Source organism: Bison bison, unplaced genomic scaffold (assembly GCF_000754665.1).
Source record: "Bison bison bison isolate TAMUID 2011002044 unplaced genomic scaffold, Bison_UMD1.0 scf7180017864143, whole genome shotgun sequence".
Lineage (NCBI taxonomy): Eukaryota > Metazoa > Chordata > Mammalia > Artiodactyla > Bovidae > Bison > Bison bison.
Genome location: NW_011494715.1, coordinates 2,853,943 through 2,871,384, shown reverse-complemented (window position 1 = coordinate 2,871,384; position 17,442 = coordinate 2,853,943). Strand labels below are relative to the sequence as shown.

Genomic DNA, 17,442 nt, shown 5'->3' with positions numbered 1-17,442 from the left:
TGAGGTGGCCAAAGTACTGGAGTTTCAGCTTGAGCATCATTCCTTCCAAAGAACACCCAGGGCTGATCTCCTTCAGAATGGACTGGTTGGATCTCCTTGCAGTCCAAGGGACTCTCAAGAGTCTTCTCCAACACCACAGTTCAAAAGCATCAATTCTTCGGTGTTCAGCCTTCTTCACAGTCCAACTCTCACATCCATACATGACCACAGGAAAAACCATAGCCTAGACTAGACGGACCTTTGTTGACAAAGTAATGTCTCTGCTTTTCAATATGCTATCTAGGTTGGTCATAACTTTTCTTCCATGTCATATCTAGAACAATATAATTTGTTGTGTTACAGTAAAAGTGCTAAGGTTACCACTTTAAATAACACATTCAAGTTAACCAAACGTGTTGAACATCTACAGAAAGGTATTGGGGTATGAAAGCAAACTTTATACCCCAGGATCTATATGTCAGTGTCTCTTGTAAGTATGTAGCACTAAATATTGGACTGGCCAAAAAAGTTCATTTGGGTTTTTCTGTTACGTCTTATGGAAAAACCCAAATAAACTTTTTTGGCCAACCCATTAGTTATCATGGCATAGATGAAGCAGAAACATAATAAGCAGTGAAAGTCTTTAAGATTCACATGGCCTGAAGAGAAGCATTTGGGCTGCAATGTCACAACAGACCAGAAATTTCAGGTTATCACATGGTACAACCCTCTGTAACTCTTCTTGCTTTAAAGAAGGGGAACTAACATAGTTAGCAAATGCCAAGTTCCTGTCATATCCACAAATGCCGGGCATTGTGATAAACCATTGGCTGTACAATGTCACATTTAACTTTCACAGTTCCCTACAATAGAAGCCTGTTTAATTATCTACAATTTATAGTTGAACAACTCATCTTGAACAAGTTGCATAACTTGGTTAAAGTGGTGAGAATTAGTAAAGAAAGCAATGGACATGAGTTTGAGCAAACTTAGGGAGACAGTGAAGGACAAAGAAGCTTGGCATGCTGCAGTCCTTGGAATCGCAGAATTGGACACGACTTAGAGACTGAACAACAACGATTTTAGTGTATCTTGTACAATGGATGACTCTGCATTATCTGGATCTTCACTGATCCAAAGAGCCACCTCCCTCCTTTAGTACCAAAGAACATTTTCATGGTGCCATTTTGCTGTCTTATGACTTAAAATTATTAAGAAGACACACACTAGAATGAGTCAGTAGGAAAGGTCAAATATTTATATATTGGCCTTTGAGAAATGGATAAAAAATTTAGCATTTCCTAGCCGTGTTGGGCGGAGAAGGCAATGGCACCCCACTCCAGTACTCTTGCCTGGAAAATCCCATGGACAGAGGAGCCTTGTAGGCTGCAGTCCATGAAGTCGCGAAGAGTTGGACATGACTGAGTGACTTCACTTTCACTTTTCACTTTCATGCATTGGAGAAGGAAATAGCAACCCACTCCAGTGTTCTTGCCTGGAGAATCCCAGGGACCGGGGAGCCTGGTGGGCTGCCGTCTATGGGGTCGCACAGAGTCAGACATGACTGAAGTGACTTAGCAGCAGCAGCAGCAAGTGTGTTGGGGGTGGGGAAGACTGTTAAGGAAATGAATAGTCTTTCAGAATTCAATATGAAAGATATTACCTTTGTTTAGAGGTAAATTCTACTCTGGGGCGGGCCCTGCAATTATGATGCCAGTCCTTGGCCCCCAAGTTTGCACAGGGACATTCTTCGAGTGGCTTAAAAAGCTCATCTTGGTTTCCTCTAAACCCAGCATAGGCAATAACTGAACTTTTAGGAAGGGGCATTTTGATGGGATATTAGGGGCAACTTTCTGAGAATTAACAATCCCTGGAAAGTGCTACTGAAGTTACCTTTTGGAAAGATTTTTATTATGAAGATGTAGTCATTTTGTGAAAATTTATGCCACTTTTTATGTCATGGCACATTTCAAAGCATGATTTGTTAATGGCAGGCATGAGACTGAGGGGGAAATAGCAGCATCAGATAAGGTGTTCTACTGTGTGAAAGATCATATAATGAAGACATCCACCAGTTACTTCAGTTAGCTTTCTGCATAAACATAGATAAATGCATTCTCACTAGTTCTCGCTTCCCCTTCTATTAGAGAAGTGGTGGTCAAATGCAGAGAGATAGGTAGACACTGTGAGATGGGTAGAAAATGTGAAGAGTTAGCTGCTGAGGCCAAAGTTTATCATGCAAAGACATCAGTATGTTTAGACTCTGAATTTACTTTCCTAAGTCGAATTCCTTTAACACTTCTGTATAGTTTATTTTACATGGTTTCTATCCACTTAAAAGCAAGTATGTTCATGGATTCAGTACAATTGCCATCTGAGCATATTTCAGTTTTTTGCACCAGTGAAATGGTGCTTTTGAGCTTTTTACTCTCCGTGAAATGTAGATATTGAAGCTATCTTTTGTAAATATGGGTAGAAAGAATGTTAAAGGTAGAAGAACTAATGTGGAAATGGAAATGATATTTTATCTTTCTGAATGACTTTATTCTGTAATTGCATGTTTAATTTCCAAGTATTTAAACATTTTTTGATCGTTATTCCATCAGTTTGTGTCATTTGGTGTTATTATCCTGAGTGGTTGTAGAAAATATTTCTCTGTTTCATGGATAGAATGTCTTGCTTTGTTGATGTTATTTTTCTTAATCTCAGTTATGACAGACATAAGCCTGCTACTAATTAGACGTGTTCTATTTTGGAGAGAGCCATTTTGCAGTTCTTTAAGTAAACTTGCACAGTGCTGGGCCTAGAATAAATAAGCATTAAAAGTTTCTTCCTAACTTTTTTATACTTTAAGACATCTATTTTTAAGCACAATTGAGGATTCCCCACGACGTCCAACAAAATGACATTTCTTTAGAGACTGTTCTCTCCTGGTCACAATCCTTGTTTTGTTATTCTTAAATCCTTTAACATGAAGACAAAAGAATCTCTCTGTGCATATGGGAATTAATTTGCAAGATTTTAAAATATCTAAATTCATTCCAGCAACTGCGCCTGCAGTCATTATACTGGCAGAACTCCCTGTGAAGTCAGATGGGGTCATCTGGCTGGTTGAATATCAAAGTTCTACCCTACCCCTGCACAAGGGGCCCTCCGGTTTGGTTTACGCATTTCAACAGAGCATATTTGAAATACTACTTCATTATCCTTTGTATTTAAAGTTACTGAGAATACATAGTTCTTAAATGAAGGCACTCTGTAAAGACTTTTGAATTAGGATTAGCAACAGTCCACAGTTGGCCAAGGGTCAGAAACCAAATCCAGTTAGGATCCTGTACCAGATTTGTGGCATTTTAGTGTAAAAGATACATTTTCATAAAAAGGTGCACTGTGGAGAAACAGGTAAACTAATTAATAAAACAAGACTTTGAGATGTTTCATCTTAAAATTTTATTTGCATTTATAGAAAAATAACAGCAAATGGTAGGTAGAACTTCTTATGTGGTACGCACAGTTTTAAGTATTTTGTGTAAATTAGCTCATTTAGGACTCACAATGGCTACTATTACTCCTCAAGTTCACACAAGGAAAACACCACAGTATCCAGAAGTAACCCCTCCAAAGGTAGAGCTCACTGTGGTGGATTCAGGATTTGAGATCAGCTACTCTGGCACCCCAGATCCAAACTCCTGTAATTCCTCTCAACAAATTCAATTAAAAGGACATTTTTAAATGGTTAAATAATATAAGAGACGACATTCTGGTCAAATGGTGATCCTTCCCTTGTTTTTATACATTTATAACTAACAATTTAAAACATGTTTTCATTCTATTTGGCACCTAATTGGTACCAAACACATATTTCTAAAATGAATTCACTCCTATAAAAGCTTTTGAATTAGCACACACTGTGTTTTAAGGGAAGAAAACTAATGGGAAGTCTCGAGACAGAGGAAGAGATCCTGGCTGGAAATGTGGAATTTAAATTTAAAAATCATGTGTGTTTGTGTGAGAGAGGGAGAATGAAAGAGACATTGAGAGAATGAATTTCATCCACAAGAGTGGATAAAGTCACATAGGGGAAAAGTGTGCATAGAAAGAGAGGGACTTCCTTGGTAGCTCAGTGAGTGGTAAAGCATCTTCCTGCCAATGCAGGCACATGGGTTTGACCTCTGGTCTAGGAAGAATCCCACATGCCTTGGAGCAACTAAGCTGTGCACCACAACTTTTGAGCCATGCTCTAGAGCCCAGGAGCTGCAACCATAGAGCTCATGCACCTAGATCCAATTTCTGCAACAAGAGAAGATACTGCAGTGAGAAGCCTGTACACTAGACAGTGGCTCCCACTCTCTGAGTCTAGAGAAAGCCCACGCAGCAAGGAAGACCCAAGGCAGCCAAAAATAAATAAATAAAAAAAATTATTTTAAAAGGCAGAGAGGGCCAAGGTCAGCTCTTGGGTCCTCCAGCCTATTCCTGGGTCTGGTTGAGGAGGAGGAGGAACTGCTAGCAAGCGTGAGGCAGAAGGACACCAGCGAAAGGAGGGAAGTGTTTTGAGGAGAGCTTAATTCACTGTGTTGGTTGCTGCTGAGGAAAGTGTCCAGGAAGATGAAGGCTTAGCCTTAGCAGACATAGGTCACTGGCAACCTCCACAAGATCTGTTTGACTGGATTGGTCAGATGAAAGCCTGATTAGGGTGAACTATGGAGCTACGCAGAGGTAGCTGGAGAGAGGTGAAACCAAGAGGGCTACTATTTTTATTTATTTAAGTTTGATTTTTTGTTGTTGTTCATCATGGATTTTTTGGCACCAGTTTTTTATTTTTATTTACTTTTGGGTGACAGCTACAATTTTTAGATGAGAGATTTTGAGACTTGTTAATATCTCAAAGAAAAGTGATTCTCTTTCGATTCTGCACTTGATAAAAGTAACCAATATAGGCTTCTTAAAATATTTCCATCTTTAATTTCTATGACACGATGCTTAACTTGTTTTCTTCCTACCTCCACTGGTTCATCTTCCTCTACCACAGAGGGCTTCCATGCATGGTTGTGCAGGTTATAAACTGCAGGAACTCTGTGGGGCACAATTTCTACAAACTACCATGTGAGTGGTGATCCCAGAGTCATATTGGACACACCCTGAACAATTCTCTGTGCTGACCCTTATTTCTAGCCTCAGAACAGATTTTTATGTGAAGCATGTAGAAACCATATATGAGTATATGTTAGTGCTGTGAGTCTAAGGTCAGTAACAGAGTATGGTTAACCAACACTGAAGTTGACTGCAACAGAAATAATGTTTATACTTGGATCGTGAGATCCAAGAGAAAATGTTGGATTTCTGAAACATTTCAACCTCAGTTAAAGTCATTGTCAAAAAAAAAAAAAAAACACAACACTTTTCTCTCTCCCTTTAGCCTTCCTTTCCAAAGCAGCAAACTGAGGGAGAAAGAGCAAATGTCAACATTGAAAGTCAGTTGGCAAGCTGGGGACAAAACCCTGTAGGATCTTTAGCTGTTCGAAATGTAAAAAGCAATAGTTAAAATCTGCATGTAGTGGGAGATAAAGAAAAACTATTTAACTAAGTTAACTACAACTTGCCTAAATAAAATAATTGAGAAATAGAATTTTCTTTCTTTTATCATCCTCCGAACTGAATATATCTATCAAAAGAGCAAGGTATATGCAATTGATAGGTATACCCTTACAGTGTAATACTATTCAGAAAAAGAAAGAGAAATGAGCTATTGATAGACATTACAACATGGGATGAATCCCATAAGAATTATCCTAAAAGAATCCAGATAGAAAAGTTTACATTGTGTGCTTATATTTATATAAACTTCTAATCTATAGTGACGCAGAACAGATCAGTGGTTGCTTAGAGGGGAGGGAAAGGCAGAAGGAAGGGATGACAGAGTACGCACAAGGAAACTTTTGGGGGATGTTTGTGTTCCTATCTTGATTGTGGTCATGGTTTCGTGGGTGTCGACATATGTCAAAACTTATCAAACCACACACTTTAAATATGTGCAGTTTATTTTATGCCAGTTATACCACCAAGCTGTAAAAATATCTTAAAAGGATGTTTGGTTTTTGAATGTCTGAAAAGGGTTTATGCAGCCTTTGATCTAATACCAGAAAGTGAAAGCAGAGCAAGAGGAAACATTTCGCAGGATCACAGTGAAAATATCACTGGAATGCTAGGAGAGTTACAAGACCAAGCGCCACTTCAAAGATGCAGACAAATTCTGATTGCGTCTCCAATATACCTTTAAAGCAAAGTGCGTTTCGCAGCTTGCTCCTTAGAAGCAACACAACAATATTAGATCTCCTTCACTGCTGTGACACTTAGAACTAGTTTGGGTTCGGAAGTTCACTGCTCCCACATATGTAACAGAAATTCACTCCACCTTCATCTTTGACAACATCTGTGAACAGAGTCCTTCTGGGTTTTGTGGCTGTCAACTAGCTCATCTCTGATTCAGGTTCACTCTGCATTTCCTGCTGTCTGTGAACACCACCTTCAACCATTGCCTTGGCCTCATAAACATTGAGGGAGACGGTAGAACAGTAACTAACTTACAAGAACAAGAAGCAGAAGTGTCTGACTGTACCTGTTTATTTGCTTTATCTTGATCTCTTAATACACCTGTATGCCTAATACATCTGTGAAAGAATCATTAATTCTTTCTTGTTCACTGACACTGAAGACCTTAATTAACTTGCACATGTTACTGAACAAAAACAAAACGAAAAGGAGAACCACATGTTCCATGCTTTGAGATCACTGGGTGGATGCACTCTGTGTGATCTACCATCCCAGGGATTTAAACTGCTCTTGAGCAAACATACTTCATAAATTGAGACCTGGCAGGCACCCAGGAAGTGGTTAAGGTTCGCTGAACTTTGGCATAACCGGCTCATGATCCATCCGTCGTGTTCTGGGACTAGTTAGCTGGGTGGAGGTGAGCACGTCTCAGCAGAATCATTTAGTTGTATTAGCATGATATTTGATAGCAATAACGTTATAGTAATCAGGGATTACTGCTTCCTGATTTGGAGAAGGCACAAATTTTAAAAATGATAGAGCACGTTAGCTCAGGAAGTTAAAAGCCAAGATAGAAAAATGGCTGTAATTAAGTTTCACTGTTGATTGAGATAGAGAATTGACAATTAGGAGAAATAAAAGTGAACTTATTTGGAAAACAGATTCACAGACATAGAGCACGGACTTAAGGTTGCTCGGGGGAAGGATGGGAGAAGGGATAGTTCAGTTCAGTTCAGTCGCTCAGTCGTGTCCAACTCTTTGCAACCCCATGAATCACAGCATGCCAGGCCTCCCTGTGTTAGGGAGTTTGTGATGGACATGTACATACTGCTATATTTGAAATTGATAACCAACAAGGACCTACTGTCTCCCTCCAAATCCCCTCCCATCCAGGGGAGTTTGGGGAAGAATGCTGCTGCTGTCACTTCAGTCGTGTCCGACTCTGTGTGACCCCATAGACGGCAGCCCACCAGGCTCCCCCGTTCCTGGGATTCTCCCGGCAAGAACACTGGAGTGGGTTGCCATTTCCTTCTCCAATGCATGAAAATGAAAAGTGAAAGAGAAGGCGCTCAGTCGTGTCCGACTCTTCGCAACTCCATGGACTGCAGCCTGCCAGGGAGTGGGGTGCCATTGCCTTCTCCTGGATACATGTATATGTATGGCTGAGACCCTTCACTGTTTTCCTGAAACTATCAGAACATTGTTAATTGGCTGTACTCCCATAAAACAGAAAAACAATTTTCAAAATAAAATGTTTGATAGTACAAATATCTACAGTAAAGTTTGTTTTTCTTTTTTCGTTTCTTTGGGTGGGAGGTGCTGTTGGACTGGGAGGTAGGCGAGAAAAGATACTATATATGCTACAATGCTATCTTTTCCTGGACTGTGAATTTAATCATATATTTGAACAGTTACTATTGCATGTCTATGGAAAATTAAGCCAATTGTAAAATTGCTTGAATTCTGTTGTTGAGCATGTAATTATGAAAGGAAATAAAATAGGATCAAACATTTTTGTTTCTGGTTTTCTTTTCCTAAGTCATGGAATGAGATCTAGGCATCTGCTACCTCCGAATCAAAAGAAGTTAATTTTTAATTTTCTTCAACACTTAGAGGCATCTTTCAGGGCAGTTCAGGGCAGAGAAACGCTGACCAACTTAAAATGAAGACAAATAAAACCCTCCAAATCCTGCTTAAGCTATCTAAATTCCTTCAGCCTTAAAAAATGTAGAATATACACTTTTTAAAATCCAGGCTTAAAAACTGAAAATTAGATAATAACTTACTGGATTTCAAGATGATTCTTTTGGTGTTTTAGATAAGGTCAACTTTTCTTGACTTTGTCAGGGAGGCAGATAAACTTTTATATCACCCTTGCCTGTATCTCGAGGCTGTAACTTACCAACTGTAAATTCAGAAGAATAGAGCAGAGGTCATGCTAGAAGTATACGATGCTAGGACTAGTGAGTTTTACAAAGTTGTCCAATGATGACCTTAGAGTATTCTCTAAGATTAATCTTAAAATGGAACAGGCACAGATTATTTATTTTCACAGCAATTGTTGAGGTTTGTCTGCTTTTTTTAAATAAAATTGTTTTTGGTTTTTATTTGTCTGTTTCAGGGCTCATGCCTGTTGCACAGCAGCCTGTTTATTGTGCTTCAAAACATGGCATAGTTGGATTCACACGCTCGGCAGCGGTGAGAACACAGCCACAATCTCTCTTTCTCTTTCTGGGCAAACGTGACAGATGAGCTCTATAAAGTAGAGGGGAACAGAGTTAAAATTCAGTACATTTAGGGACTTCCCTGGTGGTCCAGTTGTTGAAATTCCTCGCTTCCAATGCAGGGGGCATGGGTTCAATCTTTGGTCAAGGAACTAAGATCACACATGCTGCATGGTATGATCAAAAAAAAAAGGGGCAGAAAAAGTGCAGGTAGAGTGTGTTGTATGTTTACATTTTTATGAAAAAAAAAACAACAACAAAATTTGCTTTAAAATTTTTTTTGATACATTTAAAGATAGAAAAGTAAATTATACTGCAGTGTTGTTGTTCAGTCACTAAGCCACATCTGACTCTCTGTGATCCCATGGACTGCAGCATGCCAGACTTCCTTGGCCTTTCACTATTTCCCAGAAATAGTGAAATTAATGTCCTTTGAGTTGGTGATACTAGCTAACCATCTCATCCTTATTTATTATTAAAAATAGTTTCCAGGTAACATAAAGGACCAACTATAGAGTAGATTATTTTAACATGAAGTAGATTCTAAACACAGGTTACTGAAAAAATCCTTAAGGATTAAAAAAACAAAAAGATAGCCTTTATTTTTGAAATTGACTCCAAATTAAAAAATCGTTAACTATAAGACTTCCTTAAATACTCAAGGCATTACTTATCTTGATGATATGGTAAAAATGAGTCAGAGCCTGGAGGATGGAGAAAGGGGTGAGGCTAGCTTTTACCTGGTAGTATTGTCAAGGATTCTGTCCTCATAGAGATATAGGGTAAATGTGTGAGGAGCTTAGAAAAATATTTTAGCCATAACTGACCACATGCATTGATAGTATGATGTACCTTTTTATAATAATTGAAAAAAAATGTACAGCTTAAGTGGAGCCTGATGAACAAGGGTAAAGTAGAAGGATGATTGATCGGAGGTGTAAGCAAGAACCAGACCAAAGGCGACTTATGGATCAAAGTAATGAACTTGGACTTAAGTATAGCCGTCATTGGGTCTTTTCTGCACAGGAGAGACAAGATTATATTTCCATGTGAAGAGGATCATTCTTGCTACTATTTAGAGAATGTATGGGAATTTCCTGGTGATCCAGTGGTTATGATTCTGCACTCTCACTGCCAGGGGTGAGGGTTCAGTCCCTGGTCAGGGAACTAAGATCCCTCAAGCCATGTGGTGCTGCCAAAAGACAAAACAAAGAAAATGTATGAAAGAGGACAAAAGTAGAAGACGAAAGAGCAGTTGAGAGACCTCTGCAGTGGTTAGTCTAGTTGAGACAGAGAGAGGGGCCTGATGACGAGGAAATCATTAATAGCAAGAAATGATAGGCATAGAGAAAGCAGATGGTGAATGGTAAATGTTCAGTAAAAAAGGAAGATGAGCAACTGTCACACTGTTAATTGAAACTGATTGGAAATTTTACCTTGCAAAGTCTTAATCTTTAAATCAACTTTTAATGAACACATTACAAAGCAAAGTACATTCATGCATGCATGCTAAGTTGCTTCACTGGTGTCAGACTCTTTGCGACCCCATGGACTGTAGCCCGCCAGGCTCCCCTGTCCATGGCATTCTCCAGACAAGAATAACTGGCGTGGGTTGCCATGCCCTCCTGCAGGGGATCTTCCTGACACAGGGATCAAACCCATGTCTCCTGCAGCTCCTACATTGCAGGTGGATCCTTTACTGCTGAGCCACCAGGGAAGCAAAGTAAATCAAAGCAAAGACCAGAAATGTTGCATTTACAGTTACAAGACTGGAACTTGTACAGTTGATGCTCATGATTCATTAGTTATGTTCTGTAAAATCACTTGCAAACACTGAATTAGAGGATACTGAACTATTGCTTTTAAGGGAAATTTGGGGTTAAGTTCCTGCAAGGAACTTGTCACAATGTCTTGTTCAATAGCATTAAGTATATTTCTATTTAAAGACACCTTATTTAATATGTATTGTGTGTAATATGTATTGTATTATTAATAGCATGGCCAATAGCATTTGTACCTCACACCTGAAGGAAGCTCCTCTAATGTATGTATTTTCTCCTATAAGGCACATTGCAGCCTTCTTGCACTTAGAAATACTAGACAGCACTTCAGCACTATGCCTTGAGGGCATTTCAAATAGTAAAATCACCAACAAAAAGCATAAAGATGAGAAAAACCTGGCAAGTACCCTGAAAAGGATGCGTGTTTATGGTAGAGGAGCTGAAACGAGAAAGCAGAGCATCGTTTTGTTTGACCCTAGTCCACATCAGGCAACTCAGATTTCTTTCTACTCTGTGTTTGTCCACAGATAAACTTGAAAGTGCTGTGAATATTGATTTGAGGTCTTAAGAGTAAATTTTAGCAAGGAAGAAAAAAGAATCTACAAACGACTTACATTTTGTTTTACAAATAGTTCAGATAAAATCTATAGGTTGAAAATTAAGCCAAAAGATGTTAGTCTGAAAATACTTAAAAATTGTCTTCCAGATAGTGTCAATTACTAAATGTCTTTAGAATAATCAAAGTCCTAAAATTTTCCACTAAATGTATTTTTAAGCAAGTAAGAATACTTTAATACAACCCATTTCAGAGAAAACTTGGGATATCAATTCTAAAGCCTTAGCTGCTTTTTTTATTTTATTTTAAGCTTTTTATGTGTGTGGTGGGGTATAGCTGATTAGCAGTGTTGTGGTAGTTTCAGGTGGACAGTGGAGGGGCTCAGTCATACAGATACATCTTTCCACCTAAGCCTTAGCTTCTTACCTTCAGCTTCCTGCAGTGTTCAGTAGGTAAGAGTACTTTAGATAATCAAGTATTTTCAGAAGTGCACAATACTGAATTTTTTAGAAAGTAATCAAGTGAGGCTTTTGGGAATTAGTTTACCACTTTAGTTTTGTATTCCTTTACTTTCTGCCATCAATCAGCCTTACCAGAGCCATTTTATAGAGCTAGAAGGATAGCTGTTTAGCGGTTTTCACATCAGAGTCTTTTAACTAGCTTTAATTATCAGTTTATCCTACATGATACATTTACGAAACTCCTGAAACCTGCAACCTTCTACTTCCAATTAACAGATGGCTGCTAATCTCATGAACAGTGGTGTGAGACTGAACGCAATTTGCCCAGGCTTTGTTGATACACCCATCCTCAAATCCATTGAAAAAGAAGAAAACATGGGGAAATATATAGAATACATGGGTCCTATCAAGGATATGATGAAATACTATGGAATTTTGGAGTAAGTAAAGCTATACCTGTCTTCCTTTAATATGACAAAGCAAAGGGCTATCTAAACATGAGCAATCAAAAGGGAAAAAAATTAGCTTTTACATCTGAGAAACTCATGCAAGCTTCAAAGTTTTGATTTGGCAAAATCTCTGCAAAAAAACTTTTTTCTGGGTTTCTGAATAGACTTTAGTTATATATCATGAATTTTGTTTTTAGATGTAGAGAATGCATTATTAATACATTTAGCCATAAGGAAGTATTTTTTTTAAAGGTGATGTTTAATTGTCTTTCGAAGAAGTGATACCTTATCTGCCTGAATTCATGCAATGTTTAAATATACCCTTCGTGACATTTCATGTGGCCCCCTAACTTCAACCACTTTCCTAACCATGTCTGAGTTAGAGCAATTGACATTTCACAGGATGGAGTCATCGGTATCAAATCCTGACTCCACCACCGACCACAAACTTATCCGTCAACCTCTGGGTACTTCAGTTTTCCCACATGTAGAATAGGAGTGATCGTAAAACAAGCTTACAGGACTTTGAAAAGTCTACAAACAAGTTGATAAATGGAAGTTACTTAAAACAGCAGCAGATAAATAATAGACATTCAACAAATGTTGGCTACAATTCTTTCTCCTTCTAAAATTCTTTCTCCTTCTACAATTCTACCTCCTGAGAAATCAGTACGCAGGTCAAGAAGCAACAGTTAGAACTGGACATGGAACAACAGACTGGTTCCAAATCAGGAAAGGAGTACGCTAAGGCTGTATATTGTCACCCTGCTTATTTAAGTTACATGCAGAGTACGTCATGAGAAATGCCGGGCTGGATGAAGCACAAATTGGAATGAAGATTGCTGGTAGAAACATCAATAACCTCAGATATGTGATGACACTAACCTTATGGCAGAAAGTGAAGAAGAACTAAAAAGCCTCTTGATGAAAGTGAAAGAGGAGAGTGAAAAAGTTGGCTTAAAACTCAACATTCAGAAAACGAAGATCATGGCATCCAGTCTCATCACTTAATGGCAAATAGATGGAGAAACAATGGAAACAGTGAGTGACTTTATTTTCTTGGGCTCCAAAATCACTGCAGATGGTGACTTCAGCCATGAAATTAAAAGGCACTTGCTCTTTGGAAGAAGAACTCTGACCAACCTAGACAGCATATTAAAAAGCAGAGACATTACTTTGCCAACAAAGGTCCGTCTAGTCAAGGCTATGGTTTTTCCAGTAGTCATGTATGGATGTGAGACTTGGACTATAAAGAAAGCTGAGCACCGAAGAATTGATGCTTTTGAACTGTGATGTTGGAGAAGACTCTTGAGAGTCCCTTGGACTGCAAGGAGATCCAAGCAGTCCATCCTAAAGGAAATCAGTCCTGAATAGTCGTTGGAAGGACTGATGCTGAAGCTGAAACTCCAATACTTTGGCCACCTGATGCGAAGAACTGACTTATTGGAAAAGACCCTGATGCTGGGGAAGATTGAAGGCAGGAGGAGAAGGGGACGACAGAGGATGAGATGGTTGGATGGCATCACCGACTCAATGAACATGAGTTTGAGTAGGCTCTGGGAGTTGGTGATGGACAGGGAGGCCTGGCATTCTGCAGTCCATGGGACGGCAAAGAGTCAGACACGACTGAGTAACTAAACTGACAATTCTTTAAATTTCTACTCTAAGAATATTTCTGATAGGCCTAAATTCTTCTGTAGGCTAAAGTTGGGAAAATAATCATTTACTCAATGTAAATAATAAGGATAAATTTATGAATCCTTCTTATCAAAATAACAGAAGTTTAGGTGTGGACATCTACAGAAATTTATAATTCAGTGAATATCTCATTGAATTAAAAACTCAGGTAACAGTGCTGCATTACATACATTTCCCAATTATTCGTTAAAGGTAATAGATACTTCAAAAATAACTCAAAGTGATGTGACAATTATGGCTTATTCTTTAATTTTAAAATATTGATTTTCCCTTTATATTTAGCCCTTCAATGATTGCCAATGGATTAATAACACTCATCGAGGATGATGCTTTGAATGGTGCTATTATGAAGATCACAACTTCTAAGGGAATTCATTTTCAAGATTACGACACAACCCCATTTCACATGAAAATGCAGTGAACATCTTATATGTCAGCTTTAACTGAAAATAAGCACAAATGACATACTCCATCTTCTATTGAATATAGCTTTTTAAGTGAAATGTTACTGTTTTAAGCCTTCCTTTCACGCATGTGATGTTCATTTTCTCTAAATTATTAGTTAAGTACATAGACTTTAAAAAATGAGGAACTATCAAAAATATGACATGAACCAAAGCTAGGTTTTGATCTTTATAGTCTAAACAAGGGATATTCCAGGAATATTCTGCCTTTCAGAAGATATATTTAAATTTGTGATTCATAAATGTTAATTTCTTCAGAACTTCATTTTAAAAGAGATACTTGAATTGTTATTTAAGTCAAAGCAGATGTAAAAAGCTCATTTTGTCTGTATGTTCACACTTTAAAAGAAGGAAGGTACCTACAATGGCACATATTTAGTAACAATAACTTTTACTTACGCACCATCTTTCAGCTGACTATTTCAGCTCTTTGAGAACATGGCATATGTAGGGCCCAGTAGGTAAGGAGTAAATTATTGTATGAATATATCCCAAATGAAAAAGCTAATGTATGGAAAAATGAAAAAAAAATAACTGGCTGGGGTGTTGATCTGCAGTTCACCCTTCCATCTGGTGAAAACATCTTTTCCTCTGTGCTTGCTTTAAAAATTTTGACTCCAAAAATCTCAGGAATGAAACTTTTAATAGCTATAGCAAAAAAGCATAGTTAGTACTCCTAAAATGTTGTATTTAAGACACACTTGTTAAGAAAGAAATACAAATGTAATTTTTTTCAGATTCCTTCTTTATTTGTGCCAATTTCAAAAATGCCTGCTTTTAGTAAAACTTTTTTTTCTTCTAATCTTCATGAGTCACTCAGTGTTCTATGTAGAGATGTTGAGAAGAAACCAATTTTGTGACAGCCTCAACTGAAGATGTTTTTGTGTTTTCAAAGCCATAATAACAAGAGGTAAAAATAGCTGTGGTATTTTGCCATTTTCCCTGTCAGGTATTTTAAGACAGGATCATTAAATGCACCTGCTTCGGGTAATGCTATTTGCAAGCAATAATTAATGCTAATAATAATGACATGCAAGATTTCCAAATCAATCATTTCCTTGTAGAAATATTGAAAAGTACCTCATTCTGCCTGCTAGCTCTTAAGCTCCCAGGTGGAGCAAAATCCATCCATGTGAGATTAATATGGATTTCTTAGAGATATTGGTGAGTTGTCAGATTATGGCTCTGTTTTAATTCTGCCATAGAGATCTGTTACCTTCACTTTTAAGGAGTGGATTGAATATGAGGAACTGTTGTCTAGATGTCCACATACTTGAAAAACACCAAGAAGTGAACATCAGTGAAAATCTAAGAAAAGTTAAGTTGTATAATTAGGCACAATCGTGTTCATAACTTGTGGCGGTAACAAACCAGTTAGTGATATAGGTATGAGGAATATCATTTATCTTACTCTGTCTTCCACTGTAATGCTCAAAGCTGTAGCTTAAGCTTTTAATTTATGGAGAAGTCTTTGTACTGGTGGCCTTCACTATACATTGTGCTTTGAATTATTGGTTTTAAATCAATAAACTATGCAGACATTTAAACCCAAATACTGAGTAAAACTGAAAAGAATGTGTTCTATTTTTTAAGATTATTTTTACATTAAAATGTTTATTCTATAAACAACTTTAAATAAATCATAATGTTATGTGGTGCTGTATATACTGGTTAAGAAAAATAAATATTAAATTTCCAGGGAAGGGAGTGGTGAAATCTTAAATGGAATTTTTCAGTGAAAACCCTAATGTAAATAATTTTTTTGAACAAATTTTTCTTAGTAAGTGAAGTAGGGCTCCCAAGGTAGCAAAACTAAAAATGTATGGGTACTGAAAAAAGATTAAGAGATTGGATAATGACTCTGAAATGTCTCACACACTTAGTTGTCCCATATAAACATAATTTTATATACTTGTAGAGAAGGCAGTGGCACCCCACGCCAGTACTCTTGCCTGGAAAATCCCACGGACGGGCAGCCTGGTAGACTGCAGTCCATGGGTCGCTAAGAGTCAGACACAACTGAGCGACTTCACTTTCACTTTTCACTTTCATGCATTGGAGAAGGAAATGGCAATCCATACCAGTGTTCTTGGCTGGAGAATCTCAGGGACGGGGGAGCCTGGTGGGCTGCTGTCTATGGGGTCGCACAGAGTCGGACACGACTGAAGTGGCTTAGCAGCAGCAGCAGCAGTAACATTTAAAATAGAAGTGATTATGTGATAATTTTTAATTTTGCCCTGTGTATAAATTTAGGACACTGAAAAGGTCTGGCAGTGTACGTATTTAATAAAAATTTAAGGCATTTCACAAATTAAGTATCATTTATGAATAGCTTTTTCTTGCACGTAGTTTGCAGGGTCAGCCCCTGGTGATACAGAACTGAGCAGTGTAGTGGAAAGGAATGGATTTGAGAATAAATAGACAAATGACAGGCATGAAATACATTTGATATTTTCCCTGATATTGTCCCTGCTATAGACTTGAGCTTGTCACTTAGCACCAACTAAAAGTTGTTTTTAAGAGCCATGAATAAAGTGAAAGTGTTAGTCGCTCAGTCGTGTCTGACTCTCTGCGACCCCATGTACTGTAGCCCACCAGGCTCCTCTGGGCATGGAATTCTCCAGGCAAGAATACTGGAGCAGTTTGCCATGCCCTCCTCCAGGGGATCTTCGGAACCCAGGGATAGAACCTGGGTGTCCTGCATTTCAGGCAGATTATCATCTGAGCCACTAGGGAAGCCCAAAGATATCACTAACTCTATAAGACTATAATGATGCGATGTTCTGGGGCCTAGCTCCACAATAGCTAGTGACCCTGCAGTCATCTTGCATGATGTATGGATTTACTACTAATTCCTATCACCAATCCATAAAAGCATTTGTCTTCTTTATCTTATACTCAAAAAATACTGTCTTTCCATCACTGTATAGATGCTGTGAAGGATGTGCTATGCTGTGCTTAATTTCTCAGTCATGTCAGACTCTTTGTGACCCCATGGACTGCAGCCTGCCAGGCTCCTTTGTCTGTGGGGATTCTCCAGGAAAGAATATTGGAGTGGGTTGCCACGCCCTCTTCCAGGGGATCTTCCCAACCCAGGAATTGACCCCAGGTCTCCTGCATTGCAGGTGGATTCTTTACCATCTGAGCCACCAGGGAAGCCCCCAAGGATACAATGATATTAAAACACATTGCCTGCCTTGCATGAGGTGGATTAGACTGCTTCTGCCTTGTCGCCCCACCGTGTAGGACTCTAGTCATTCAAACCCAGCCAGTGGACTGG

The 17,442-nt window shown here is 38.4% G+C and overlaps 1 protein-coding gene across 1 annotated transcript in view; it reads left to right on the top strand.

The window, feature by feature from the left end:
• The window catches only part of HPGD (hydroxyprostaglandin dehydrogenase 15-(NAD)), a 36,625-nt gene extending 20,908 nt beyond the window's left edge, over positions 1 to 15,717 (top strand). The window contains exons 5-7 of the mRNA XM_010840260.1: positions 8,651 to 8,727; positions 11,828 to 11,991; positions 13,981 to 15,717. Coding sequence (XP_010838562.1) covers positions 8,651 to 8,727; positions 11,828 to 11,991; positions 13,981 to 14,119 — 380 coding nt within the window. The 3' untranslated portion in view covers positions 14,120 to 15,717. The remainder of the gene's footprint in view (positions 1 to 8,650; positions 8,728 to 11,827; positions 11,992 to 13,980) is intronic.
• The last annotated feature ends 1,725 nt before the right edge of the window (positions 15,718 to 17,442 follow it).